This window comes from Neoarius graeffei, chromosome 26 (assembly GCF_027579695.1).
Source record: "Neoarius graeffei isolate fNeoGra1 chromosome 26, fNeoGra1.pri, whole genome shotgun sequence".
In the NCBI taxonomy this organism is placed as follows: Eukaryota; Metazoa; Chordata; class Actinopteri; order Siluriformes; family Ariidae; genus Neoarius; species Neoarius graeffei.
The window spans coordinates 54848821-54876150 of record NC_083594.1 but is presented as its reverse complement, the minus strand read 5'-3'; the positions used below and the strand labels follow the sequence as shown (position 1 = coordinate 54876150).

At 43.2% G+C, this 27330-nt stretch overlaps 2 protein-coding genes across 3 annotated transcripts in view; both read left to right on the top strand.

Annotated features, from left to right (window-relative positions):
* The first annotated feature begins 661 nt into the window (after nucleotides 1-661).
* On the top strand, nucleotides 662-11558 carry bap1 (BRCA1 associated protein-1 (ubiquitin carboxy-terminal hydrolase)). Of its 2 annotated transcripts, none has more exons than XM_060909987.1 (18): nucleotides 662-872; nucleotides 1893-1922; nucleotides 2049-2103; nucleotides 2192-2324; nucleotides 2481-2600; nucleotides 2734-2795; nucleotides 3683-3825; nucleotides 3996-4074; nucleotides 4552-4675; nucleotides 4822-4960; nucleotides 5053-5216; nucleotides 5515-5621; nucleotides 5708-6038; nucleotides 6240-6423; nucleotides 6635-6861; nucleotides 7076-7168; nucleotides 7344-7416; nucleotides 10383-11558. In XM_060909987.1, exons 1-18 carry the CDS (start codon nucleotides 836-838, stop codon nucleotides 10514-10516), a joined length of 2235 nt encoding a protein of 744 aa, XP_060765970.1. In that variant the 5' UTR covers nucleotides 662-835; the 3' UTR covers nucleotides 10517-11558. The 2 variants fall into 2 exon arrangements, with proteins under 2 accessions (XP_060765970.1, XP_060765969.1); XM_060909986.1 differs by having other exon boundaries at nucleotides 5050-5216.
* Nucleotides 11559-21216: 9658 nt separating this feature from the next.
* bsnb (bassoon (presynaptic cytomatrix protein) b) overlaps nucleotides 21217-27330 on the top strand; it is a 92685-nt gene continuing 86571 nt past the window's right edge. The window contains exon 1 of the mRNA XM_060910704.1: nucleotides 21217-21460. Coding sequence (XP_060766687.1) covers nucleotides 21327-21460 — 134 coding nt within the window. The 5' untranslated portion in view covers nucleotides 21217-21326. The remainder of the gene's footprint in view (nucleotides 21461-27330) is intronic.

Sequence of the window (27330 nt, the reverse complement as noted above, 5' to 3'; positions counted from 1 at the left end):
ACTTAAAATGCAGCTCACAGTGCTTTAGAAACAGACATAAAGACAAGCAAGCAGAAATTTTAAATCATAAAACAGGCAGATGACCTTAAATAATACCAGTGACAGACAGAACCAAGATGATATCGAAAACAATAATGAAAGTATGTAAAAAGATAAAATATTTTGTAATAATAAAAGTCATGTAAAAGTAACTCAGAACATTAAACATATTAGATATATTAAAGGATTAACATTTCCTTAAGCTGATGTGAATAGTCAAGGAAGTGTCTGCGTTTTTACTATGACTACGAGAACACAAATAGAGAGAAATTCTCGCATTGTCATTTCTTACTGCTGGAATATTTAATGCTCAAATGTTTGAATATCGAACAGAGAAATTTTCGATGCATGAGCACTGAAAAATAAACAATAGGAAATGAATTCCGAAAACCAGCAAAACTGTTAAAATATTTCAAATGTTAGGGATTAAACGATTGAGTTGGACCATTCAGAATCACAACAATGCAGAAATACTTAAGAACGTTAAAAGGAAAGAATGCAAAACGGATATATATTTTCCCCCTTCTCAATTCATGTTTCAGAAAACACAATTTGATGCCGCAGCGGCATCTCGTGGCTGCCAATGGAACTGCAAGCGCTGGTTCGTCGCAGGTAGATGACGCAATCAACAACTGACGGATTTTTTTTTTTTTAATCTATTGTGTTTACAAGAAAGGTTCATGAAAGAGCAAAAGTTGCTCACAATTCCGAGCTCTCGGATTGTAAACACAGCAACATGGATTTTTATTTGAGTCGACTGTAAAAAGCTGTCTGGACTTCATTAAAGAGAATAAAAATGAATAAAGGCTGGCTGGAGCTGGAGAGCGACCCCGGTGAGTCAACTCGCTAAGCTAACAGTAGCTAACACTGTTATAGTGCACACAGTGTCTGGTCACTGATTAAACACAGTTATTAAACTCTGTCATAAACAAACAAACGTTAATGATGACTGTCATGATCACAGGATAAACACTGTGTGATAGATCACATAACTGTGATCTTCTAATGTCAGTGATCTCAAAACAGCGTGTAAAATAATCCCCGAACATTGCAGTAATCCCTGACAAATAAACAGTTTATTAAAAAATTACTCAGTAATCTGATTAAGACACTTATTTAGCGTTGCAGTGTCTAAAGTCTCCATATGTGCACTACATAGGGTATAAAACAAGGGCTTTGCACCCTGTCTAGTGCACTTGAAGTCAGTTCTTTGGATCTCAGTCTGCTCATGTTGTTTCATTAAGATTAAAGTTCATGTTATTTAATTATTGCTTTAATTTTCTCTTGTTTTAAAGCTAGGTCTGGACAATATGACCGAATATATCATGATATATTGGTTTGCTCACATTTTCCCAGCAATGCAGTCATGCTGTGCTTAAAAAGCTGCTTTAATTTTTTAATATTAAATTATTTTAATAAATTAAGTTAATGGTAAAATCCTGAAGATGTTTTTTCAAGAGTCCTGAAAAAAAATTAACTTCACATCATCTACTTCCGACTGATTTGTTCAAAAAATATAATAAAAACCGGTTTCACAATATTTGTGGTATTGCAAGTGTATTGTGATATAGATTATTTCAGATCATCGAGATCGACTTTGACACGCATTTTATATGTGAATTGTGCTCAAAAGATTCTTCTTATTATTATTATTCTGATGTTCATGATGATTCTGAGAGCTGTTATTTCCAACCCTGTTTACTGCACTGTGTCCCACAGCAGTGTGTTTATAAATCAGTTTATATAATAAACTCCTTCTCAGTGGCATTAAGGCCTCTCTGTTTAATGATGTTCATGTGACACCTCACATTGATGTGCCGTGATGATGTTCCTCTGCGCTTTGTTTCTTTCAGGTCTCTTCACGCTGCTGGTGGAGGATTTTGGTGAGGAACTTTTTCTTTCCATTTTCTTTTCTTTGTTTACGCTAATTTCTTCTGCAGATTATTTTATGTAAAATGATGCACATGTGAGAGAGGATCTGATGAACGTATTGTTTGTGTGTTGCTCAGGTGTGAAGGGTGTTCAGGTGGAGGAGATCTATGATCTGCAGAGCAAATGCCAGAGGTAAGTGTATTTTACACACACACACAAACACAGATGTGTTGTAGATGAGACGTTCATGCTGTATGTGTGTTGTGTGTTTTGTGCTCAGTCCCGTGTACGGTTTCATCTTCCTGTTTAAATGGATAGAGGAACGTCGTTCCAGGAGGAAAGTGTCCACTCTGGTGGACGAGACCTCGGTTATTGACGACGACATTGTCAATGACATGTTCTTCGCTCACCAAGTCAGTTTCTCTTGTTTTACCTTTCTTGGGTTTTAATTAGTGGGTCACTTATTCTCACAAAATGTTTTTAGGATTAAATGTTTTTATCCCATTTGTGCAATTCTTGCTCTTCTTACCTGCATTAATGTTAGGAATTGTGTGTGTGTGTGTGTGTAGCTGATTCCAAACTCATGTGCAACTCATGCATTACTGAGCGTGCTCCTGAACTGCAGCGGGGTGGAGCTGGGCAGCACACTGAGCCGCATGAAGGCTTTCACGAAGGGATTCAGTCCAGAAGTAAACACACACACACTTGTGTATATACTGCTGTTCCCTCACTCATTTATGAATCTAGGAACAGTCTCCCTCAAGCTTAACTGTCCCTTCTGTGTGTGTGTGTGTGTGTGTGTTTGTGTGCGCGTGCATGCAGAGTAAAGGCTATGCCATCGGGAATGCTCCAGAGTTAGCAAAGGCGCACAACAGTCACGCCAGGTACAGCATCTGCAGAACACAGCGACTCCATGACTTTACTGTGTGAAACAAACAAACAAGCAGAGCAGAGTCGAGAATGGAACATTACTGTAGAGGGCAGGAAAGCAGAATGGAGTAAAGCAGAGTACAGTACAGTGGTGTTGAGTACAGTACCAGAGATGTGCAGAATTGCTGGCAACTGGTGGTTTTCTCCGCCTACACACACGGTCCGCGCCGGCTACCCGAGCCCCAAAAAAACCTTCCCTTTAAATGTTCAAGTGATTTTATATCGTCTCTGCTGCAAATCCAATTATTCCACCACAAAATTGTCTTTGATTAGGGTCTAACATGACCGGAAGCGACACCGTATTTGTTGATTGATTCTCATGTTCTGATTGGCCAAGTCAGACAACGTGACCATGCCGTAGCATATGTAGTTACGTTGCAGAGCCGGGCAGCGTACTACGGAGGGGAACTGAGAAAGCCAAGCACACGCACACCTGGAGGGAAATTTCATACAGGTTTTGCAAGTATTTTACAGGGAAATAGTAATTTATTAGCTGAGAATGCACCAGAAGGCATGGAAATTTAAAAATGTTTGAGGGGGGGCGTGCTCCCAGACCCCACAAACATGAGTGCACCTTTGGCGTGCTGTGGCGGATTCAAGAGTCGTAGCCAGCAACTTCAGATTTTCTGGAGAACCCTGAGGGCAGTGCAGTGCAGTGGAGTTGAGGGCAGTGCAGTGGTGTTGAGGTGTATCTTTGCTGAAATTCCTGAAGTTGAAGCCATTCTGGGCCATATAATCTTCCGAGGTGTGAGAAACGAGGCGGGTGTCAGTCATGTAATTAAACCGGACGTTATTAATGACAGTGTAAAACACGTCTCTCTGCTCACTGTGTTCTCTGGAGGCCTGAGCCACGGCACCTGCCGGAGAAACAGAATGGTATCAGCGCCGTGAGGACGATGGAGGCCTTCCACTTCGTCAGCTACGTCCCTATTAAAGACAGACTGTTCGAGCTGGACGGCCTCAAAGCCTACCCCATCGACCACGGTCAGCTTTTACACACCATCACACTCTGTGTCTGTGCCAGAACTACATTCAGTACTGAAGTTAGATGTTTGGTTTTGTTTAATGTTGACATTTGTGAGTAAGCATTTTATTTGAATTTCAGACAGGAGGACGTTAAATATGCAAATGAACTTCTCTCTCTCTCTCTGCAGGTCCTTGGGGAGAAGAGGAGGAGTGGACAGACAAAGCTCGGAGGGTCATTATGGAGAGGATCGGCCTGGCGACAGCAGGGTGAGACACGCCCTCTCTTTTGTTCCTCGCTTCTGAAACACAGCTCCATTGTTACAGCATGATGTTCTAGTCCTTTGTATCAAACACTATCATGATGTCCATCTCAGTCAGTCATGTGGAGGAGATTCCAACTGCCAACGTCTCCAATTGCCTCCTGCGTCCCACTAAACCGCACGACTTCCACCGACGGAGCCGTTAATTTTCTACCCTTTGTCGTCCACTCTTCAGTTCAGTCATCACGTCTGTGTTGAATCATGTGTGTGTGTGTGTGTGTGTGTGTGTGTGTGTGTGTGTGTGTGTGTTTAAAGCCTGAAGTACAGTAATTTATTTTGTATCATGTACTCAATATCCCACATGGTCATGCCTCTTATTGCACATCGTTTCCATGGATATGGTTAAATTACTTTGATGTTGAAAGCCTGACCCCACAGATGAGACGTTTCCTGACCCGTGTCTCTTCCCAAACCCCGCCCACAGTGAGCCGTACCATGACATCCGCTTCAACCTGATGGCTGTGGTTCCTGACCGCAGGGTGAAGTACGAGTCCAGACTCGAGGTGCTCAAACGCAACCGGCAGATCGTTCTGGAAGGACTGCAGCAGGTGGAGTGAAAATACGAATATTTATTTTGAAAAGACTCTGCTGTATTCATGTGGTAGCACTCCATCGCCCCCTAGTGTGTAGTGTAGGTTCGTGTTTGTGTGCTTGGAGTGTTTCCTTGACGTGAGTCATATCTTTATTTTTCCAGGCCATCAGGGCTTCCCAGGCAGACACAACACAGGAGCGCAAGCAGCAAGACTCCTCGTCCTCTGAGGACACGCCCCCTGCTGTGAAAAAGGAGGAGGGGTCAGATACACCAGTCACTCCTGGTCCAGCTCCACCCACAGGTGTGTGTCTGTGTTTAGTGAGCAGGAGATGAAATTCCAAAAAAACATTCCATTAGTATCTCTGTGTGTGTGTGTGTGTGTTGACTCAGCAGACGCCGCGAGTGTTCCTGCCGGGTCAAGCTCCTCAGAGAAACCCAAAGCCACAGTGAAGCCTCCTATTTTGCCTCCAGGGGGCACCACCACTGGCCCCAGCTCCATCGTCCAGCGCCTGCCCGCCTTCCTGGACAACCACAACTACGCCAAGTCCCCCATGCAGGTGAGCCGAGAGACGCCGGCGTGAAATCTGTCCGTCCAAATTACTGTCTTCAAAACAAAGCTTTTTATACAATGTAAAATTGTTTTTCAAAGATATTTAAATTTTTTTTTAATTTAATTTTCTTATTTATTTATAATTGCCAAATTAATGATTCATTTTTTTTTAAATTTGCTTTTCACATAAAATAATTAATTTAAATGAAATTATTTATTTGTGTTTTAATTATATGAATGGTGTTTATGATTATTATGAGTTTGGTTGTTATATATTTTGTGTGTGTGTGTGTGTGTGTGTGTAGGAGGAGGAGGACCTAGCTGCAGGCGTGGCTCGTGCTCGTGCCCCTGGCCCCCCTCAGGCCTCGTACTCTGATGATGAAGATGAGGATGAGGAGGAAGAGGAGGACAGGTCTGGGATGTGTATAAGAGAGAGAGAGAGATGGTCACACAGAGATCCTGTGGGTCTTTATGCAGTTCATGTGTTTTGCTTAACAGGTTCCCCAAAAAGGCAGGTGTCCGCGGGCGGGCTGTGGCCCGGAACAGTGGTGGGGGTGGAGTCTCGGGCGTGGAGGGTCAGCTGGCTCTGAGCATGCTTGCTGAGAGACTCAAAAAGGAGGCACAGAGGAAGGAGGCCCTGGCAACGACAGGGACGACGGCGACGCCCGGCTCTTCCATCCTGAACGTTCGCACAGAGGGCCGAACTGGGGGCATCAGCATCACGCCCGCCTGCCAGCCCTCGCCCACGCCCAGCAACGAGAGCACGGACACGGCCTCCGAGATCGGCAGCGCCTTCAACTCTCCGCTCAGATCTCCTGCACGCTCACAGGTCCAACTTCCTCACGTACTTTTAAATAATTGCTTCTTGTGAATGAGAACGTCTTAAAGGCTCATCAGTATTTATGAGAAGCAGGGTGTTTGTTTATTGTTTTAGATTAGAATGTTTAAGATGCTTTTTGGCTTTATCTCGAGAGGAATATCTGGAGCAGTGGGTTCTTTTGTGAGTTTCAGTCCTCTTGCCCTCCTCCAGGCTGCCACTCGACCCTCCAGCCCCGTGGCCTGCCACCTGAGCCGCGTGCTGTTCGGAGACGATGACGTCCTGCTGAGACTCGACACTCGACACAACCGCGCCGTCCGAGAGCTTGGCGCCCTGATCAGCTCCACGCAGCTGCAGCTCAGAGAGGATGGAGCCATCTACACACTGCCAAGTACAGGTACAACACACACACACACACACACACACACACAAAGGAGTAATGTACAGAATAATAAAGTGTGGTAGCGCTCCATCGCCCCCGACTGGCCCATGCACAGAGCTCGAATATGAACACACTCGACTGAAATAATGTCCATCTGCCTGTGTACCTCTTTGTCTGTCTCTCTGTGTGTGACTAACCTAATCGCTCTTTCCCTTCCTGTGCGCAGACACGGTGTGTGATGTGGTGAAGAAAGCTGGCGGAGTGGACAGTAAGGAGCCGAGTGAGAGGACAGAAGGAGGAGAGGTGGATGGAGGGAAAGGAGGAGCGTCTCGAGAGCTGAAACAGGAAAAGGACGTCACCGAGACGAGCAAGGACAAGCCGAGTGTGGAGACGGCGAGCTTTGCAGAGCCTGAGGCGCTCACCAAACCGCTCGGCGAGAAATACACTCCTAAAGTGAGGATTCAGTCAGGATTCTCATCATGTGTTCAGGGTGAATCTGTAGCGCCCCCTAAAATTAATCAGTCATGTTACTCCTGAGCGTTTTGTGTCTGAGATAAAGATTCGTTCCTTTTCTCTCAACAAAGTTCTCCTCGTTCCGTTTTCTTCTGGTTCTCTGTATGTTTTTCCTGCTCAGTGTCATTGTTATTGTTTCTCTTCCCCGCTGTAGGAGTTGTTGGCTCTGCTGAAGTGCGTGGAGGCCGATATCGCAAACTACGAAGTGTATCTGAAAGAGGAGGTGGAGAAACGGAAGAAATACAAGGTATGAGCGCTGATTATTACCGGGCTTTAGAACCCCAACACCAAGTCAGCGTATGAGAACATGCCTGAGCCACGACGCACCTTTACATTAGATTCTGTTCATGACTGAATAATAAAAATAAAATAATGCTGACATATTATTACTTTTATTTATTTTAAATATGATTGTGTTTCAGATTGATGATCAGAGGAGGACTCATAACTACGATGAGTTCATCTGTACCTTCATTTCCATGCTGGCACAGGAAGGTACACACACACACACACACACACACACACACACACACACACACACACACACAGTAAACTTATCCTTTATTACAGACCCCAGATTTTGATGTGAACTGATTAATTTTGTTGAGTTTGAATTTAAATTTAATTTGGAAATCAACAAAAGGTTAATCAGGTGACATAACACCAGGCCGAGCGCTCGAGTCCTGCACAGTTTTAAGTTCTCCTTGCTCCAATTAAACCTGATCCAACTGAATGGAGTCTAATTAACTCTTGTGCTGAATCAGGGGTGTGTGTGTGTGTGTGTGAGAGAGAGAGAGAGAGAGAGAGAAGGAAGGAAAAAACAAACATTCAGGCAGTGGCCTTCCCAGACTGGTGAAATCCTGATTGAGATAAAAGATCAAGTGAAATGAAACTGTAAACTCAGTCCTGCAGAGTGAGAGTCGGGCCGCAGGTACAGAACCAAGACACGTGAGATTTTGAAGGGAAATGATTGGCTGGTGTGAAATATTCCAAAGTGTGAAAGAATTTTTTTTTAAAAGAATTAAAAAAAAAATATATATATATATATATATATATATATATATATATATACACACACACACACACACACACATATATATATATAACTACCAGTGTTGTATAAAGTACTGGGAAATCACACTCAAGTAAAAGTATTGGTACCCTTCCAAAAAATGACTTGGGTCAAAGTCACTGACTGAAATGTTACTTGAGTTAAAGTCTTAAAGTATCTGACATTTCTTGCACTTAAGTATGACAAGTAATGTAAAAATAAATGTACTCAAGTAATGTAATTAAAAGTACACGTAAAAGTAAACAAGCAAAGACAATCTGAATTTGTAATATTTTTAATATTTTGGTAAACTGAAGGTAATTTGTCACCAATGGTTCATGACAAGCAATTACACTGCTGAAAATAGAGGTGCACACACAACCATTATAAACAAGAAAAAAATAAATTGGGAGAAAAATGAAGCTGCCTATCTGGCATCTGAAGATGGAGACCACAGTTTTGACACTTTTTTTTTTTCTCATTTTTTTCCTTTGTTTTTTTAAACTAAGAGAAGGTACTGAAAATTAGGCATACATCACACCATTAAGAAAAAAACATAAAAAAAAAAGCTGCTACTGTTATTGCACTTTATAAACTATGGAGGTGCATACAAGACCAACTGCTGTCTTAATAATCAAAAGAAAAAAGTAATTTGTAGAAAACTGAAGCTTATCTGGCATCTGAAGAGGGTGACCACAGTTTGAAACCTTTTTTTGAAAAATAAAATAGTACGGCCAGGGGTGCTTATCATCAGGTTCCTCTTCATTTGTAGCTGAAGTAGCTGCTGTCTCCATCTCCTCTTCCATCAGGGCTGTTGATTGCGAAGCTAGCTTTCTGCGTGAAGCCAACAGGTGTAGCCTACTGGTTGTCATGCGCAAGTGGTGAACAAACCCAGGCACGTCCTGACTTCATTGCAGTCAGTGGGGTTAAAACACCGGTTTTTTCCTTTCTTTTTTTGTAACGAGTAACAAACACTACGTTCACACTGCAAGGCTTAATGCTCAATTCTGATTTTTTTTGTGAAATCCGATTTTTTTGTGAGGTCGTTCACATTAACAAATATATGCGACTTGTATGTGATCCTCAGTATGAACGAAAAGCGACCTAAAAGTGTTCCGCATGCGCATTGCAGGATACGACAACGTCACACGCAGTGAGCATGGCCAGTGTTTACGGAAGTAACCTAAAGTTTCCTGTGTATGACAGTAGCCAGCATGGAGTACCTGGCAATGATGCAGTTGTTGTTGCGACAGAGCCAGAACATGCACAATAGCCTGATGTTAAGGAGGAGGTTGAGAAGGAAGAGGGCAAGGGTTTTGGCTCAGGCGTTCTGCGGGGTAGTGACTGCAACCTCCGTTCAAAGGAACATCAAAGCCATGTTGTTGTAACTTTTTTTGAGAGACCCGCCGCCTACTTCAGCGCAGAATAGTGACGTTTGTGGCTTGTTGATGACGTGTAAGTCGGATGAATGCGACCTGGCGGTTCAGACTGAAGTCGCATATGAAAAGATCGGATAGGAATCGGAATTAGGACCACATATCCAAACGGCCTGGGTCGGATTTGAAAAAATCGGATCTGTGTCGTTCATATTGTCAATAAAAGATCGGATACAGGTCACATATGGGCGAAAAAATCGGATTTGAGTCACTTCAGCCTGCAGTGTGAACGTAGTGTAAACGGCTCTTTGAAAATGTATCAGAGTAAAAGTATGCAATTAAGTTAAAAAATATAGTGAAGTAAAAGTGAAAGTTCTCAAAAATTTGAAAAGTAAAGTACAAAATCTCCCAAAATGTACTTAAGTACAGTAGTGAAGTATTTTTACTTCATTACTATACAACACTGATTACTACAACTATTATTACTATTAATTATAATGATAATGGAATCTGAAATGAAAGGGGGGGTCAACACAAGGTATGATAAACTTCATCAGCTTGAAGCATTTAAGAGGCACAAAATGTAAAAGTGAAGAATACAGGATGCATCACTGCTGTGTTCAGCCATGCTGTTTGTTTGTTTTTTAATCTGTCTCTCTGACACGCATCTGGAATATCAGGATACTAAAGAGCCTCAAACTGAGACCCTTGATCTCATGGCCATGTGCAAGCACACATTTACACATTTTTTAATCAGTACAGTCGGCTTCTGGAGGTATCAGTCTTCATGTCTCCTCCATTTCCTCCCTCTCTCTCTCTCTCTCTCTCTCTCTCTCTCTCTCTCTCTCTCTCTGTGTAAGTTGTGTGACTCACGTTAGTGTAGAAGTCATCATGGAGACGTGTTAATGTGTATGAGTGTGTTGCGATAAGTCATTTGCACTGAGGTGGGGTCTTTCCCAGCAGCATAAAAAAAGCCACATCATTTCACTCTTAATAAATTGTGTGTGTGTGTGTGTGTGTGTGTGTGTGTGTAGGTATGCTGGCGAGTCTGGTGGAGCAGAACATTTCCGTGCGCAGGAGGCAGGGTGTGAGCATCGGCCGGCTCCATAAACAACGCAAGCCGGACCGAAGAAAGCGATCTCGGCCATACAAAGCCAAGCGCCAGTGAACACGCCCCGCGATTTCTCTGAGAAAGGTGCTGATAAACCCTCAAAGTTCGGAATCCAAGAACTAACAAACAAATCAATACACCTAGGACCTCTGAACACCGCCTGGCTCAAACACATTCAGGTTGATGACTAGCTGAGGGAAAAAACAAGAGCGAGTGAGAATGCTGATGAAGACGAGTGACATTTTACTTAAAAAAAAAAACCCTCGTCCATGCCGATGAGGAACATCACAATGAACATTCTGTGATTTATCAAGACCAGTGCAAGTGAACACTCTGAGGTGAAAAAACGCATTTGGACGGATCCAGATTAGCGCTAGTGAACATACTGGAGTTTATAAAAACTAGCACTGATGAATCCACGGATAGTTATGAAAAGTAGTGAATACACCTCACATTTACAAAAGCCAAAGGAGGTGAAGACATGTTTCCACTGTGTGAAGACGAGTGCTTATGGACCTGTTCTGACTGACCAAGTGAACTCTCAACACTTCAGATGATGAAAACATGCTCGTGAACACACCCTGATTTTAACAAACCGCACCTGTGAGCAGCCCGAAAGCTGTGGTGCAAGTGGACACACCTCGGATTGCTCAGCAGTGTGTGTATCGTTGACTACGGAGCAAAGACAAAAAAAAAAATGTTATCCTGGACATGATGGAGGATTTGGACGGTCCTTACATTTTCTTATTTAATTGCTGGACCAGTCACAGTTGTGTTTTTGAAGACAGTCGTGCCGGTCTCAGCCGGAACAATCAGTGTTATGGAGAAAAATGTTTCAGATTCTGACCAAACTTTCAAAATTCTGTGTTGTCATAATCTTCTTTTCCTTGTGCAGACGAAAGGTGTGTGTGTGTGTGTGTGTGATTTTTCTTTTTCCCTAATGTCTTTCTATCTGTACATATATATGTGTGTGTGTGTGTGTGTATGAGAGTGACTTTTATTGTTGGCTGATGTATCGGAAATCATAGTTTATCAATCTTCAATGTATCAGCTCAGCAATCGTCCTTCGCAGTAAAATAAACGTGTTACACGATAAAAACGTGCCCTTGATCACTCTATGTTCAGTTTTTTTCTTTGTGCGTGAGCCACACCATTGGCTGCAGCAGCCGGACAATCAGAACGAGGCAGGAGGGGAAATAAAACAAGCAGCAAATGAATGAATGCATGCTGCACTGCCTTTTCCTGCTCTAAAGTACCTTTATAAAGTGTATGTCTGAAAAAAGTGACTTCAAATGTATTATATATATATATGAGTGATTCCACGCTTATGGGTACTGAAATGGGGACATGAACTTATTCACCTAAAACCATTTCTTTTTTTACCATCAGGTCACAAAACATGTAATCTTTAATGAATGATATGTTAAAAGATAACTTTAATTTTCTGAGATGTAATAAAAACATTTATATGCCAAAGTCAAGCCTATGAGTTCCAAAATGATGTCTGTTACATTACTTCTGTTACGATTGTCCATCTCGCGTCTGTTACAAATTAATTACAATCTAGCTCTATACCATGTTAATCTTATTGAAAGAATGTGTATGTTTATTCTACTACACATGTTTATTAATTATATTTGCTAAAACATCACCTTCCTATGTTTCAAAAAGTAATTCTACATTGTTAAAATTGAGAATATATATGTCCACAACACTTCTGTTATGTTCTGACTTTGGCATATAAATATGTTTTTATTACATCTCAGAAAATTAAAGTTATCTTTTAACATATCATTCATTAAAGATTACATGTTTTGTGACCTGATGGTAAAAAAAGAAATGGTTTTAGGTGAATTTTTAAAAATAAGTTCATGTCCCCATTTCAGTACCCATAAGTGTGGAATCACTCATATAATCTCCTGTACCTACAGTGGCTTAGGATTGCCACTGTTCTTGAAACTAAGGGGCTTAAAGCAAAGGATACTGTCAAAAACCTTGGTGTCCTTATTGACAGTGAACTTAATTTCAACAGTCATATGAAAGTGATAAAGTCTGCATTCTATCACCTAAAAAACATTTCTAAACTCAGGGGTCTCATGTCAAAGCATGATCTAGAAAAACTTATTCATGCTTTCATCTCCAGTAGGGTTGATTACTGCAATAGCCTTTTCACAGGTCTTCCAAAAAAGACCATCAAAGAGCTTCAACTAATCCAAAATGCAGCAGCAAGGGTTCTTACAAGAACAAAAAGGGTCGTCCATATCACTCCAATCCTAAGGTCTCTGCACTGGCTCCCAGTGAGCTATAGAATTGACTTTAAGGCATTACTTCTTCTATTTAAAACACTAAATGGGATGGGACCCAGCTACCTACTGGATATGTTTCAATTATATGCACCAACTAGGTCTCTAAGGTCACAGGAGAAAAACTTGCTAGTAATACCAGCTGTCAAAACGAAGTGTGGTGAAGCAGCCTTTAGTTGCTATGCTGCTAAGCTTTGGAACCAACTTCCAGATGAGATCAAAAATGCTCCTACTGTTGTTAGTTTTAAATCCAGGCTCAAGACAAAGCTGTTTTCAGATGCTTTCACTTGATTAATTTTTACCTAAAGTGTAATTAATTTCCTTTAACATAATTAATTTTGATTTTAATGATTTTACTTTAATTCTTTATTTTAGTTTCTTTTTAATTTTGGATTTTAATGATTTCACTTTTACTTTAATTCTTTGTTACTGTCCTTATGCTTTTATTTTTTTGAAGCACATTGAAGCGACGACAGGGGTCCAAGCACCAGTTTGTGAGGCGTGTCCTCCTCTCATGACTTTTTATTGATCTATATCGTCTCTGAGGACTGTTTCAGTATGAACATGTCTATGACTGTATTTTTCAATGTATAAATTACAATTCCTTAAATATTCAGCACTTTTCAGTGAGTCGTTTATTAATTATTCACAACCAGGACAGCACATCATCTGGAAAAAGTGAAGCCATCTCAGCGCTAGTGCCCCTGCTGGCTGGTTGCAGTATAATTTTTAGCTCCGCCCATCCCCATGTGTTAAAATGACCTTTATTCCATGTCACTTTTCTCATCAAAACTGTTTTTCTGTTTATCCAGTGTCGAATTCAAATGGTTAGTTTTCCTTCTGTTGATATCTGCACTTTTTTCTCCTTATAAATTCGTTTTTAAAACGTGATTCTGCTGTAAAGTAAGAAGGTGTGGCTGTGCTTGGGAATGACGTGATTGACAGCTTTCCCAGAAGAGACCAGCTGTAGCCAGTCAGCTCGCTCCATCACAGAATTGACCACCATATACCGACTTATTTGAACATTTCTGGACACACGCACAAATTCAAACTGTGAGGCATTTCGATTAAAACCATTTGAAACAGTGAGAGGTTATAATCAGAAAAAGGCTCGTTTAACTGTGCTAGCTCATACAGTTGCCATGATCTCAATATTCTCTCAGTATTAACGACATCCAGCCAGACAGATTTTGAAATTCGTGCAAAAGCCATTTGTGTGTCAGTGAAAACACACACACTATAGAATTAGGATGGATTTTCTAAGTAGGTCTTTCAAAGTTGGTCGAAACCAGCTGGCGAATGTCCAGTTCATGTCCAAGTGATCAGTGTCCTTATGAGAAGCATCCAGAGAAGTGAAATATCTCCAGCTGAAATGATTTAAGCTCTCTGGATCGACGTAAGATTGATTTCCACCATGAACACATTTTGCAACATGCTGGAAGGGGGGCATGGCTACCAAAGGATGAAGGCATACCTCACATTACCTCTCGTCTCGAGTGCGCAAACTCGAGGAGGAGAAAGTCTTGACTGCGCAGACGCCGGCTGCAAATTTGACAACATGGTGGAAGTATTTTGGCTTCGTTTCTATGGAATGAAAGTATCGTCCGATTTTATACAGTCAATGTTTGTTTGTTTGTTTACAACATTTGCTCTACAAGTTCACTCTGACGCTTTACGTGTTTTTTCGATCACGGTGTGATTCAACAGCATCACAGAACACAAATCAAATTTCCAGTACCTGTGTCATCGTACATTGCATCTTTTCTTTGTGGATGAAAAGTGTGATATAGCTGACTCCGTTTCATGCTCAGCATGCACGCTTGTTTGCAATTGCGGGGCAATTTGCAATTTTTTTCAATCCATCATTTGCACCATACTGAATTCTACTCAACACTGGATCATATTATATTGCATTATTGGCTGATACATTGGAAATCATCGATCAAAAATATCTTCAATCTATCAGGTCAGCAATCATCTCGAAAGAATAGACACAGCGACTTTGATTCCTGCAGTTATTTACTCTTTATTTCAGATTATTTTATGAAGACTAACTAGAATCAGGACATTATGATCCTGCTGAAATATTTCAAAGAAATGAGCATAAAATCCACCTCTAGAAATTTATAGCCTGTCTCAGACTTCCTCGGAGCTTAAAAAAGATGCAGCATTGACCCTGCTTGAGGAAGAGAGAGAGAGAGAGAGGAGAGGCAGTGAGCTGTTACTCAGCATACAAACTACCAAAACTCAGCACTCATCTATCTCTGTTTCCTAGAGATCATCAGAGCATGATAAGTGTTGGTTTGAATGTTTTCAGGTTTGAAAAAAATAGATATTAATCTAAAATAACTCAGAAAATAAGATCATATAATTGAATCGGGTTATACATATGCATTTGCAGTGCCTTGCAAAAGTATTCATCCCCCTTGGCGTTTGTCCTGTTTTGTTGCATTACAAGCTGGAATTAAAATGGATTTTTGGAGGGTTAGCACCATTTGATTTACACAACACGCCGACCACTTTAAAGGTGCACTTTTTCTTTTTATCGTGACACAAACAATTAAGATGAAAAAACAGAAATCTGGAGTGTGCATAAGTATTCACCCCCAAAGTCAATACTTTATAGAGCCACCTTCTGCTACAATTACAGCTGCAAGTCTCTTGGGGTGTGTCTCTATTAGCTTAGCGCATCTAGCCACTGGGATTTTTGCCCATTCCTCAAGGCAAAACTGCTCCAACTCCTTCAAGTTAGATGGGTTGTGTTGGTGGACAGCAATCTTCAAGTTATGCCACAGATTCTCAATTGGATTGAGGTCTGGGCTTTGATTAGGCCATTCCAAGACATTTACATGTTTCCCTTTAAACCACTCCAGTGTAGCTTTAGCAGAATGTTTCGGGTCATTGTCCTGCTGGACCATGAACCTTTGTCCCAGTCTCAAACCTCTGGCTGACTCAAACAGGTTTTCCTCCAGAACTGCCCTGTATTTAGTGCCATCCATTTTCCTTCAGTCCTGACCAGCTTTCCTGTCCCTGCAGATGCAAAACATCCCCACAGCATGATGCTGCCACCACCATGCTTCACTGGAATGGTGTTCTCAGGGTGTTGGGTTTGTGCCACACGTGGCGTTTCCTATGATGGCCAAAAAGTTCAATTTTTGTCTCATCTGACCAGAGAATCTTCTTCCACGTGTTTGGGGAGTCTGCCACATGCTGTTGGGCAAACTCCAAGAGTATTTTTTTAAGCAATGACTTTTTCTGGCGACTCTTCCATAAAGCCCCGCCCACTCTGTGGAGTGTATGGCTTAAAGTGGTCCTATGGACAGATACTCCCATCTCCACTGTGGATCTTTGCAGCGCCTTCAATGTTATCTTTGGTGCATCTCTGATTAATGCCCTCCTTGCCCGGTCTGTGAGTTTTGGTGGGCGGGGCCTTCTCTTGTCCGGTTTGTAGTGGTGCCATATTCTTTCCATTTTGCTATAATGGATTTAATGGTGCTCCGTGGGATATTCAAAGTTTGGGATATTTTTTTATAACCCAACCCTGATCTATACTTCTCCACAACTTTGTCTCTGACCTGTTTGGAGGCTCCTTGGTTTTCATGTTGCTTGCTTAGTAGTGTTACAGAGTCAGGGTCCTTCCAGAACAGGTTGATTTATACAGACATCATATGACGCTTTGATTGCACACAGGTGGATCTTAATCAGCTAATTATGTGACTTATGAAGTGAATTGGTTGGACCAGCTCTTATTTAGGTGTTTAATACGAAAGGGGGTGAATACTTATGCACACTCCAGATTTCTGTTTTTCATCTTAATTATTGTTTGTGTCACAATAAAAAAAACAATGTGCACCTTTAAAGTGGTCGGCATGTTGTGTAAATTAAATGGTGCTAACCCTCCAAAAATCCATTTTAATTCCAGCTTGTAATGCAACAAAACAGGACAAACACCAAGGGGGATGAATACTTTTGCAAGGCACTGTAGGTGTAGGATATAATAGAAGCACAGTGTTATACAGTACAATGTGATCTCGGCAGTGTGCAGTGATAAAACTCGAACTGGTCCATTCTGGTGGTTACAGATGACACATGGGGTTTGTGTGAATCTGGCGTGTTTACTGAGAGCTGTTAGATGTTCGGATGGTGAAGCTCGGCCTTGTGAGCAGTGTGAAGAGCAAGTCCTGTTCAGGCGTGTGCTGCTAACCTCAGATGCCACCGAGGACTCGGCTGAACCCTTAATCTGGTCCTTTTTCAGTGGTCACCGTGATCACGGCCTTCTGCTGTGATGTCATGATCGTTCACACTGAGGACACAGGAAAACAAGGAAGCCTGATTTTGCGAAGTGGTTGGACACGTTCAGTGTCCTCACTGGAAACTTTACCATTTTTCACCCTGAGGACTGAAAGATCAGATTTTTGTTACATGGCGTCACTCTGCGCTTCTCTGTTACCTCTGTGATGATTGACAGCCTCTGAAAATGAGTGTCTGGAAATCAGCTCATCAGCTGCTAAAGTATCCATCTATCGACCAGCTTGATCAGTGTGTGTGTGTGTGTGTGAGAGAGAGAGAGAGAGAGACTCATTTCAGATTGTTACCATCCTTCAGAAAAGTTTCATGACTTTGAGAATGTGCTGCGTGTCTCTTTTCTCTTCTCTCCGTTCAGGTGCTTGTGGGTAAGTGGTGTTGATATTGCACATCACAAAACTTTCTGGAGCAACAGCAGCGTTTAAATCCCTCATGAAACCTGAGCAGAGTCTCAGCACGCCTCACTGATGCTGTGATGAAAGCCCAGGATGAGTTTATAACATACAGTCCAACTGACAACTCCTTACAGCACCTGAATCCAGAAAGCAGCATGAAGGCCTTTTGGGAGACACATGCTGAGATCGGTCTGCAATTAATTAGCCATCAAAAAAAAAGGTACCAATTCTGTCCAGTGTTTAATATAAAAGAATGTGACTATAAACAGTAGTGATGGTAGGGTCAAGACGTCACACACACACACAAGCTGAAACAAATCTGATTAAAATACAATGCAAGAAGAATGCAATGTACAAAATACAAAGTACTAAAGACATTTAAAGATTTAAAGCCACACCCACATTCCCATTTTTGGTTTTGTTTCAAAGGCCATATCTGAACTCAATGACACCTTCAATATTCCTCATGATATGCAGACTCAGTTTATTAAAAAAAACTGCAAATGCTGCAGAATAGAAGAGGAGAGAGATGAGAGTCATTCACACACAGTGAAATTCCATGTCTGCATTTAACCCATCTGAAGCATGGAACACACATATACACACACAAGCGAGCAATGAGCACACGCACATACCCAGAGCAGTGGGCAGCTAGGGGTTAGGTGCCTTACTCAAGGGCATTTCAGCCATGATACAGAGGGAGGGGAAAATGCTGTGAGTTCACTCACTCCCAGCCCTGGGAATCGAACCGGTGATCCTTCGGCCCAAGGCTGCTTCTTTAAGCTTCCGGCCATGGCTGCCCCCAGTATGATGATAATAATAATAATAATGATTATATATCTTACTGTATATATATATTTATACACACACATATTTGTGGTCAGAAGTTTACAGACATGGTCATAAATATCATGGTAATATCGGGCTTTCAGTGATTTCTTTGATCGATTCTTTTTCTGTGGCAGAATGATCACAACATCCATCTTTGACAGAAAACAAAACCCAAGAATTTGGTGCACTGTCATGGTCCTACCTGTGGGCTTCTCTCTTCAGGTAACATCTCCACTCAGCATTACCGGCCACGCCCACACTCACTTCCTCTTATTATCTTTCAGTGACTGTCATTGGCTGTTGCCGATCACCTGCTTTCCCCCGTGTGTATTTAAGCTGCAGTCCTCCCAAGCTTCTGTGTCAGATCGTCTGCAACTCTCAGCCTGATAACCTGCTCTGTGTTCCTACTACTCTGACTCCTGAAATTGTTCTGTTCTGTTTGACTCTGTCTGCTCTCCAGCCCCGGTACCCTGACCTGCCTTCTGTTCCGTTTGACTCTGTCTGCTCTCCAGCCCCGGTAACCTGATCTGCCTTCTGTCCCCTATCTTGCTACCTGATTTGTGACTCTGTGTTCCAGTTTGCTCTCTAACTCCTGCCTGCTGAGGGACTGCTCGCTTGGAGACTGCCTGAAACCCATGTTCTGTCAGCCTACAGCCACTGCTCTCTGACTATGCCAGATCCTGTCAGATCTCAGAAGCTAAGCAGGGTTGGGCCTGGTCAGTACTTGGATGGGAGACCTCAGACGTCACCACCAGCCATCCTTGCCTCTCAGTTCTCCTGCCTCTGGACTTCATCCACACACGTTCTCCCAACTCCCTTTTCCCCTATTATTAATAAACTGTGGTTTGAGCGCATTTGATCTCCTCTCCTGTCTGTTTCGTGACATGCACAGGTTTTAATTTATTTTGGGTCAAAATTATACATACAGGGTCAAAGACTGACATCATAATAATTCAGTGGTGCTGAAAGTTCCAACATGTCTTTGTCTTTAAACTTGCCAAAGCCTCTGAACTTCCTGTTATTATGATTGACTAACAAAGGGGTTTGTTTGGCAACCCCCAATGGACTGACCAACACACAGTACAGGTAGTCATCGACTTACGACTGCGTTTGGTTACGACTGACCGGTCGTAAACCAATCTGGTCGTAAGTCGGCCTATGTTAAATGAACGTAAGTATATTGTGATGTGTAATGATATTGTAATCATCTTAAAGTCTTATTTTATCAACATTTTATTTCATTACCTTGGCTCATTATTTGGTTTAAGTCAAACACTGCATACTACACTGCATACAGTACAATTCGTTTAATATGTGCAAAACAAAAAATACGAAATACAGGTGTGAAAAATAGAAAAAATTTTAGTTTGAAACATACCAAAATACAAATGTAAAACATAGCAAAATACAAAATTTATTGACCGCTGGCATCACTGGTGCTTGGCTGTGGGTCGTCTACGTCATCATTAGCTGTTGCAGCGCTTGGGCTGGCGGGAACATTTGCTTGTTTCATAAACCAGGAGCTGGGGTGGAAACTGTATGACGGAGTGCGCGCGGGAGAGACTGCGCATGTGCCTGGAGTTGTGGTGGAAACTGTTGTACGCGGCGAGAGGCGCTGCCGGGAGCTGGGGCGGAAACTGTCGTACGCTCAGCTAGCTCAGCTAGGAAACACTTGCCAGTCATAACCAGATGGTCGTAAAGTTGATCGGTCGTAAGTCGCATAGGTCGTAAGTCGATGACTACCTGTACAGTGTTTATCCATCCATTATCTGTAGCCGCTTATCCTGTACCAGGTCATGAGTGAGCTGTATCCTATCCCAGCTGACTACGGGCAAAAGGCGGGGTACACCCTGGACAAGTCGCCAGGTCATCACAGGGCTGACACATAGACACAGACAACCATTCACACTCACATTCACACCTACGCTCAATTTAGAGTCACCAGTTAACCTAACCTGCATGTCTTTGGACTGTGGGGGAAACCGGAGCACCCAGAGGAAACCCACGCGGACACGGGGAGAACATGCAAACTCCACACAGAAAGGCCCTCGCCGGCCACGGGGCTCGAACCCGGACCTTCTTGCTGTGAGGCGACAGCGCTAACCACTACACCACCCCACAATGCTGTTTGTTTATTATTATTATTAGGGGCAGCACGGTGGTGTAGTGGTTAGCGCTGTCGCCTCACAGCAAGAAGGTCCGGGTTCGAGCCCCGTGGCCGGCGAGGGCCTTTCTGTGTGGAGTTTGCATGTTCTCCCCGTGTCCGCGTGGGTTTCCTCCGGGTGCTCCGGTTTCCCCCACAGTCCAAAGACATGCAGGTTAGGTTAACTGGTGACTCTAAATTGAGCGTAGGTGTGAATGTGAGTGTGAATGGTTGTCTGTGTCTATGTGTCAGCCCTGTGATGACCTGGCGACTTGTCCAGGGTGTACCCCGCCTTTCGCCCGTAGTCAGCTGGGATAGGATCCAGCTTGCCTGCGACCCTGTAGAACAGGATAAAGCAGCTACAGATAATGAGATGAGATTATTATTATTATTATCAACACATTACAGCCTCGTTTTATTTTTAGACACGCCATTTTTTTCGAGTTTCTATTTTCTCTCCAGTGTGTGGTTACATCGGTGTGTGTGTGGTTGAGTCGGGACTCTGCACATCCGGGTCTCTCGGTGTTCACATTCAGGTGATCCTTTAGGGGCGCTGCGCTCGAGCACCGGGGCCGAGGAAAGGAGCGCGGATCTAGGGCGCGTGCGGGCGCGCTCCCGCTTGTTTGCGTGCGCGCCGCCGCTCGGCCCTTCCCGTGTTCCACTGTTCTGTCGCTCATCGCCGGATCGTCGGGTGGTGGTGGTGGTGGTGATGATGATGATGAGGATGATGGCGGAAGCGGAGCTACGCTGACTCTCTCTCTCTCTCTCTCTTTTCATTTATTCCCGTTGTTCGTGTGTCGGTGGAAAGCCGTCGACCGAACGGGCCGCGCGTGTCTGTGTCTCTCTCTCTGTCTGTCTCTCTCGGTCTGTCTCTCACTCGGTGTCGGTAAATGGGGAACGAGGCGAGTCTCGAGGGAGAGGCGGGCCAGCCGGGAGCCGCTTCCGCTTCAGCACCACCGCGCGCTGGACAGCTCAGCGAGCCGAGCACCGGAGCACGCGCAGCACCCGGGCCGGGACCGGACAGGTATGAACACCGTTTACACGCTTTTGTGCGGGAACAGCGGGCTGCACTGCGGCTCTACCGAGCACACACACATCTGGATTAATAATAATAATAATAATAATAATAACAGCAACATGACCGTTAGCTTTTGATTTGACCGACACTAATAATGAGCATGTCACATTATCAGTCATGACACTGTGCTCAGGACCTTCACGTTCCTGCTGGAACTGTGTCCAAGAACTGTGTCAAGTGTTTCTGATCATAACATGAGCCGTCCTGCTTTCAGCCCGAATCCCATCAGCACGCTCTCCACTGGAACAGCCATCTCAGTGATGCCACAGCGATGGAGCTCTCAGAGGAACTGTCTCATTTGTTCAGTACACTCTTCAGAAGAACAACATTCACTTCAACACAATCAGAGTGTGTCCACTGTGGCATTTAAAAAGGGTGTAAATGTTGTCAGTCAGGTTTCCGTATCATACGATACGATACGATACAATACGATGTCCATTCCTCAGACAACGATTCGATATTTGACGACACATCTGCAACAGTAACAGTGCTGACTGGCAGTGAACCTGCTCTGACATGATGTGATACAATTTCAGGCAATGATTTCTGAATGATATTTGATGATGACGGAGAGAAGGACTATTTTTAAGAATCAGGGTCAGATCACCTGACCGGCCTGTTACACTGATCTCAGTCATAGTCATGAGTAACCGTGTCCAATCAAGAACTTATTGTTGATTCTGAGATCCCTGTTCTTGGCTGCAGGAGTGGAACCCAATGCGTTCTTCTGCTGTTGCATGCTGAGATGCTTTTCTGCTCACCACGATTATAAAGAGTGATTATATGAGTTACTATATCCTTCCTGGCAAAAAAAGCTCGAACCAATCTGTCCATTTTCTGATCTCTGACCCTCTCTAATCAACAAGGCGTTTGTTTCCACCCACAGAACTGTCACTCACTCGCTCGGGGTTTTTTGTTTTTCGCACCATTCTGTATAAACTCTAGAGCCTGTTGTGTGTGAAAACCCCAGGAGATCAGCAGTTTCTGAAATACTCAACGCTCCATCTGGTTCAAACCAACCAACACCCATACCCCAGTGAAAGAAAGAAAGTCACACTTCACTGTGAGATCACAATTTTTCCCATTCTGTTGTTTGAATGTTGTGAACATTAACTGAAGCTCTTGATTTGTATCTGCATGATTTGATGCATCGTGCTGCTGTTGAGGGATCGGCTGATTAGAGAACTGCAGAAAACAGAACAGCAGGTGGATGTAGGCATGTTCCTAATAAAGTGGCCGGTGAGAGTATCTGAGCAGTTTAAAAATCTCTCATTCTCATCTCATTATCTGTAGCCGCTTTATCCTGTTCTACAGGGTCGCAGGCGAGCTGGATCCTATCCCAGCTGACTACGGGTGAAAGGCGGGGTTCACCCTGGACAAGTCGCCAGGTCATCACAGGGCTGACACATAGACGCAGACAACCATTCACACTCACATTCACACCTACGCTCAATTTAGAGTCACCAGTTAACCTAACCTGCATGTCTTTGGACTGTGGGGGAAACCGGAGCACCCGGAGGAAACCCACGCGGACACGGGGAGAACATGCGAACTCCACACAGAAAGGCCCTCGCCGGCCACGGGGCTCGAACCCGGACCTCCTTACTGTGAGGCGACAGCGCTAACCACTACACCACCGTGCCACCCAGTTTAAAAATACAAATGATTATTTTACACGCCAGCCATCTGTCCTTTTTTTGATCATAATCGATTTATGATTGTTGACTTGATTCATTCCTGTCCTTGCCTGATAAATCGATGCATCAATCCGAATCGTTCGTTCGTCTCCGAGTAAATTTATGACATGACTGTTTTATTCAAGCAACTTTAGAAATAATATTCTCAAAATACTTTCAATTTCAGTGCAATAACAATATGGCCAAAATGGCTTTTATTGAAGCTCTTTACAATGACAGTCAGCGAAATACAGGCACAAATCCGAAAATATTTACACCCACAACCCGTAAATATACTTATTTCAGACTAAATTGATCAGAAAATGTAATTTTACATGAGTTACGTTCCTTTAAAACCAGACCAAAATAATGAACCGAATTGAAACAGAATAAAATGATAGATGAGTAAAAAGATTTGACTTTATCACCAAAGATCTTCCTGTTTTTAGCTCATCCAGCTGCAGCTTATGTGTGAGCCAACATGATCACGCATCATCCATCATCCGTCCACAGTTTACAAAAATCACTGCTCCTCTTGCAGGCTTGATCGGATTTCAATTAAACTCATGCACAATGTTCCCCAGGTGTGTGTACATAAGAGTTGTCAAGACAGTGGTGCCACCTGTCAGATTTTATGGGCGTCTTGGCCGGTATGAGCTCCAGCCTCATTGAGCCTATTTTTCCCAGAATGTTCATGTGAGGATGATACAGGACAAGGAGTTGTTTTACAGAGCGTGAGTTAGCATGTGTGGATATCAGTGTAGCATCCATTCCAGCTCTCTCGTATCACTGTGCATACTGATGAAGGCCTTATAAAACGTGACACATGTGACGACACTGCCATCAGGTTTCATGCATTTTACTGCTGCGACTCTTTTTGTCTTGACCTAATAGCAGAAAGTCTGCGCCTTCCAGTCGTACTCGATTTAAAAGCTGGGAGAAAAGCGGTGGATTGCGTGTGAGCAGCATCAGGCACGGTGTTATATTTTCACGACATTCAAATTTACGACTTCACAGAACACATTTATTTAAAAAATAAATATTTAGAATTGCAAATCATGCATCGAAAAGTTTCCTTTTACAAATTGTACACATTATGTGTGAATCAGCAGCGGCGTAGCCATCCTGCATGAATTATGTGGTTTGGACTGAAACCTTGGAACATTTTGAGGGGGCGGAGCCAAGTAGCTGGAGAGAGAAAGCTCCGTAGTAGGTTTGGGCAGTATTGATCTTTTCATGCATTCATACCATCCTGATATTTCGCAGGGATATATGGTATATAACAGTATTTGTGTATAAAAAATAAAAAGTTGTTTGTGTGCGGCATCATGGACTGTAAATTCTGGAATAGTTCGAGAGTAAATGGGGCCAGTAAATCAGTGTGGAGGTTGAGCACAAGGGAACTGTAGAGATGAGTCACTGTCGAAGAGTTAAAAAGATCACCCTTCATTTATTTCAACAGTACCGCTCCAGTTCCTCGTTGTCTCAGAACACCAGGTCATCGCTAGCCTGGGCCCGCCCATCCTAAGCGTGATGCAACACGAGGGCCTGTTGCGAGCTTAGTCTGGCCAGGCAAGCTATCTACAGCTCTTCCAAGCTCCTGAAAAATCGGGAACCAATCAACTTTGAGCATCTCCAACGGCCCTGGGTAGAGGCGTGTTCAAGGCAGTGACGTAGTAGAACTGCGACCGGAAGCCATAGATTGTTTACAGAATCTATGCCGGAAGCGCTTCATTCACTAGAAACATTACGAACATGGAGCAAGTTCTCATTGAAAACGTAGCAAAGAGCAGCCCTGGAGGTATTTATTGAAAGGAAGGACGTTTTCGCTTTGCTCCCGACCGGCTTCGGTAAGAGTTTAATCTACCATTTAGCCCCGTCGCGTCACATACATCAGAGGAAAGAGTGATGTGATTGGTTTAAGCTTCATCACAGCCTTTTCTGGCTTCGACCAGTAGCAAACTGAGGCATTTCAGGGAGGCGGGTCAACCACGGGCTCTGGGAAACGGTTGGGCTTAATATCTTGGCCAGACCAATAACTCGTAGACCTTTGCAGTCGCGTTAGCCAGACTAGGTCATCGCCCCCTTTCTCACCAGTAGGCTGACCTCTGGTGGTGTGTGCTGTGAACTACAATACATCACATCAATGCAGTGTCTCCAGATCAGTTTAACAGAAAAAGGAGCTTCTCTAGTTTTATGGTATTGAAAATCATACCCTGATGTATCTTAATACCGTGAAACCGCCCATGCTGACTCAGTAGGCGGGGCTAAAATCAAAAAGTTGTGTGAGTTGCAGCTACGAAATGTCCAAACTCTTCACACGAAGTGTGAATGTGTAAAATCCAGAGCTACGTCTGAATCGAACATTTGAGTTTCTGATTATTCACTCCATATTTACAGCTGCAACTCACAGCCGCAGGAGGATATTTTATCAATTCATGTTTAAGGAATGTGCGTGTTAAATGTTGGACGATAAACGATAATCAGTGCTCACCTTTTGGCAGAATAAAGCATGCTGCGTGTGAGTGAGATACGGCTGGCCAGCGTGAGGCATGATGAAGCGCTGCTGCATTAACTATTGATAAAATTATGATGGGGAGCCATTTATTCCATATGAATCTTCCTGTCTCTCTCTCTCTCTCTCTCTGTCTGTGTTTCTCCCACACACACATGTTCATATCCATGTGGCTGTTTTTGATTCTTCTCACTTCAAGCTCATTCTCTCTTTTCCTAGAAAGCAGACAGAAGAATCTGGGTTTAATGTTTTAAAGCAATCATCAAACATTTTATCACCCTTAAATCTCTCACTTTCTCCTTCTCTCTATCTGTCCTTCTGTGTCTCTTTGATTCTCTCTCTCTCTCTCTCTGTGCAGAGAAAAAATGTTCTGTTCATGTTTCTCTGCATGATTGTGCTGAAACTCTATCTCTCCGCTGAGTGGATAGCTGCAACCCTGAGAATGTGTGTATGTATGTATGTGTGTGGGTGTGTGGGGGTGAGAGAGAGAAAGAGTGAGAGGCCCACCGACAGCCAGAGGGCAGGTGGAGGCAGATTTCATGGATCACCAGGTTTTCCCACGAGCCCGGACCATCAGGTCTTTCACTCAGCTCCGGCTCACGTGAACACACGTCATGTTTAATCTGAAATACACAATTATAATACACACCACACGGCCTCTTTCATAAACACACACACACACACAGTCTTTGCTGGAACAAATGAGCAGCTCTGTGATGAAGGGGGATTGTGGTGCCACTGTAACCTCAGATGAGTCTCCTGTTCACCAAACTGGAACCAGACTGCTGTATGGTGCATCACGACAAACCCAGCATGAGCAAAACAATTCTAAGACCAGGAGAAGCTAAGATTGAATCAAGTCACAAGCCATCATTCAGCAATTTGGCTTCATCTGTACATTTTAGTCTCTTTTCTAGAAGACGGAATTACTTCTTGTGAAACACTTTGCATGTAGAAAAGGAAAGACACATCGAACATGATTGTTACAAACTACTGGTTGAGACCAAGATCATATTTAGCGAGACCGATGCCCACGTCCGATTTGAGAAAACATCTCAAAGTCCTTCAGCTATAGTCGCCACCTGTTTGTTCTTTTGCATCTCCAGAAAATCCAAGAAAGGCACCAATTTTCTGTAAGGTTGATCTTTTGAAGGTGTTCATTAGCTAACTAGTTTGCAAGACTTTACAGTATCATGCTCATCTGCATGAGAGCCTAACTCATAACATCCGAGCTAACAGAACCCTTTTTGTTCTGTGTTTCCGTGGTTTTATTTTCCCAGGAACCGACATTCCCATGCATCTCTGTTTCCAAGGCCCCAAAGTTCAGGTTTCCAACACTCCCAAGGCCCTGTGCTACCATTTTGGGGCGATTTAAGGCCATATCTTCCCTTATTCAGATGGCGTTACTTTCTCAGTGCCTTATGTTTCATGTCCTATATTCTCATGTCACCTAAAACCATCACCATCAGAACGGTTTCCCAGTAGACACTCTGCTGTAGGTTTAAGGGTTACCTTGAAGAGTGTGGTCATCTCTACAGTTGTCAAAGAGACCAAAATGGTGGTGACAGGAGATAAATGAACACACGCACACACCGTTTTGGATGCGTTGGAGTTGGATCATGTGA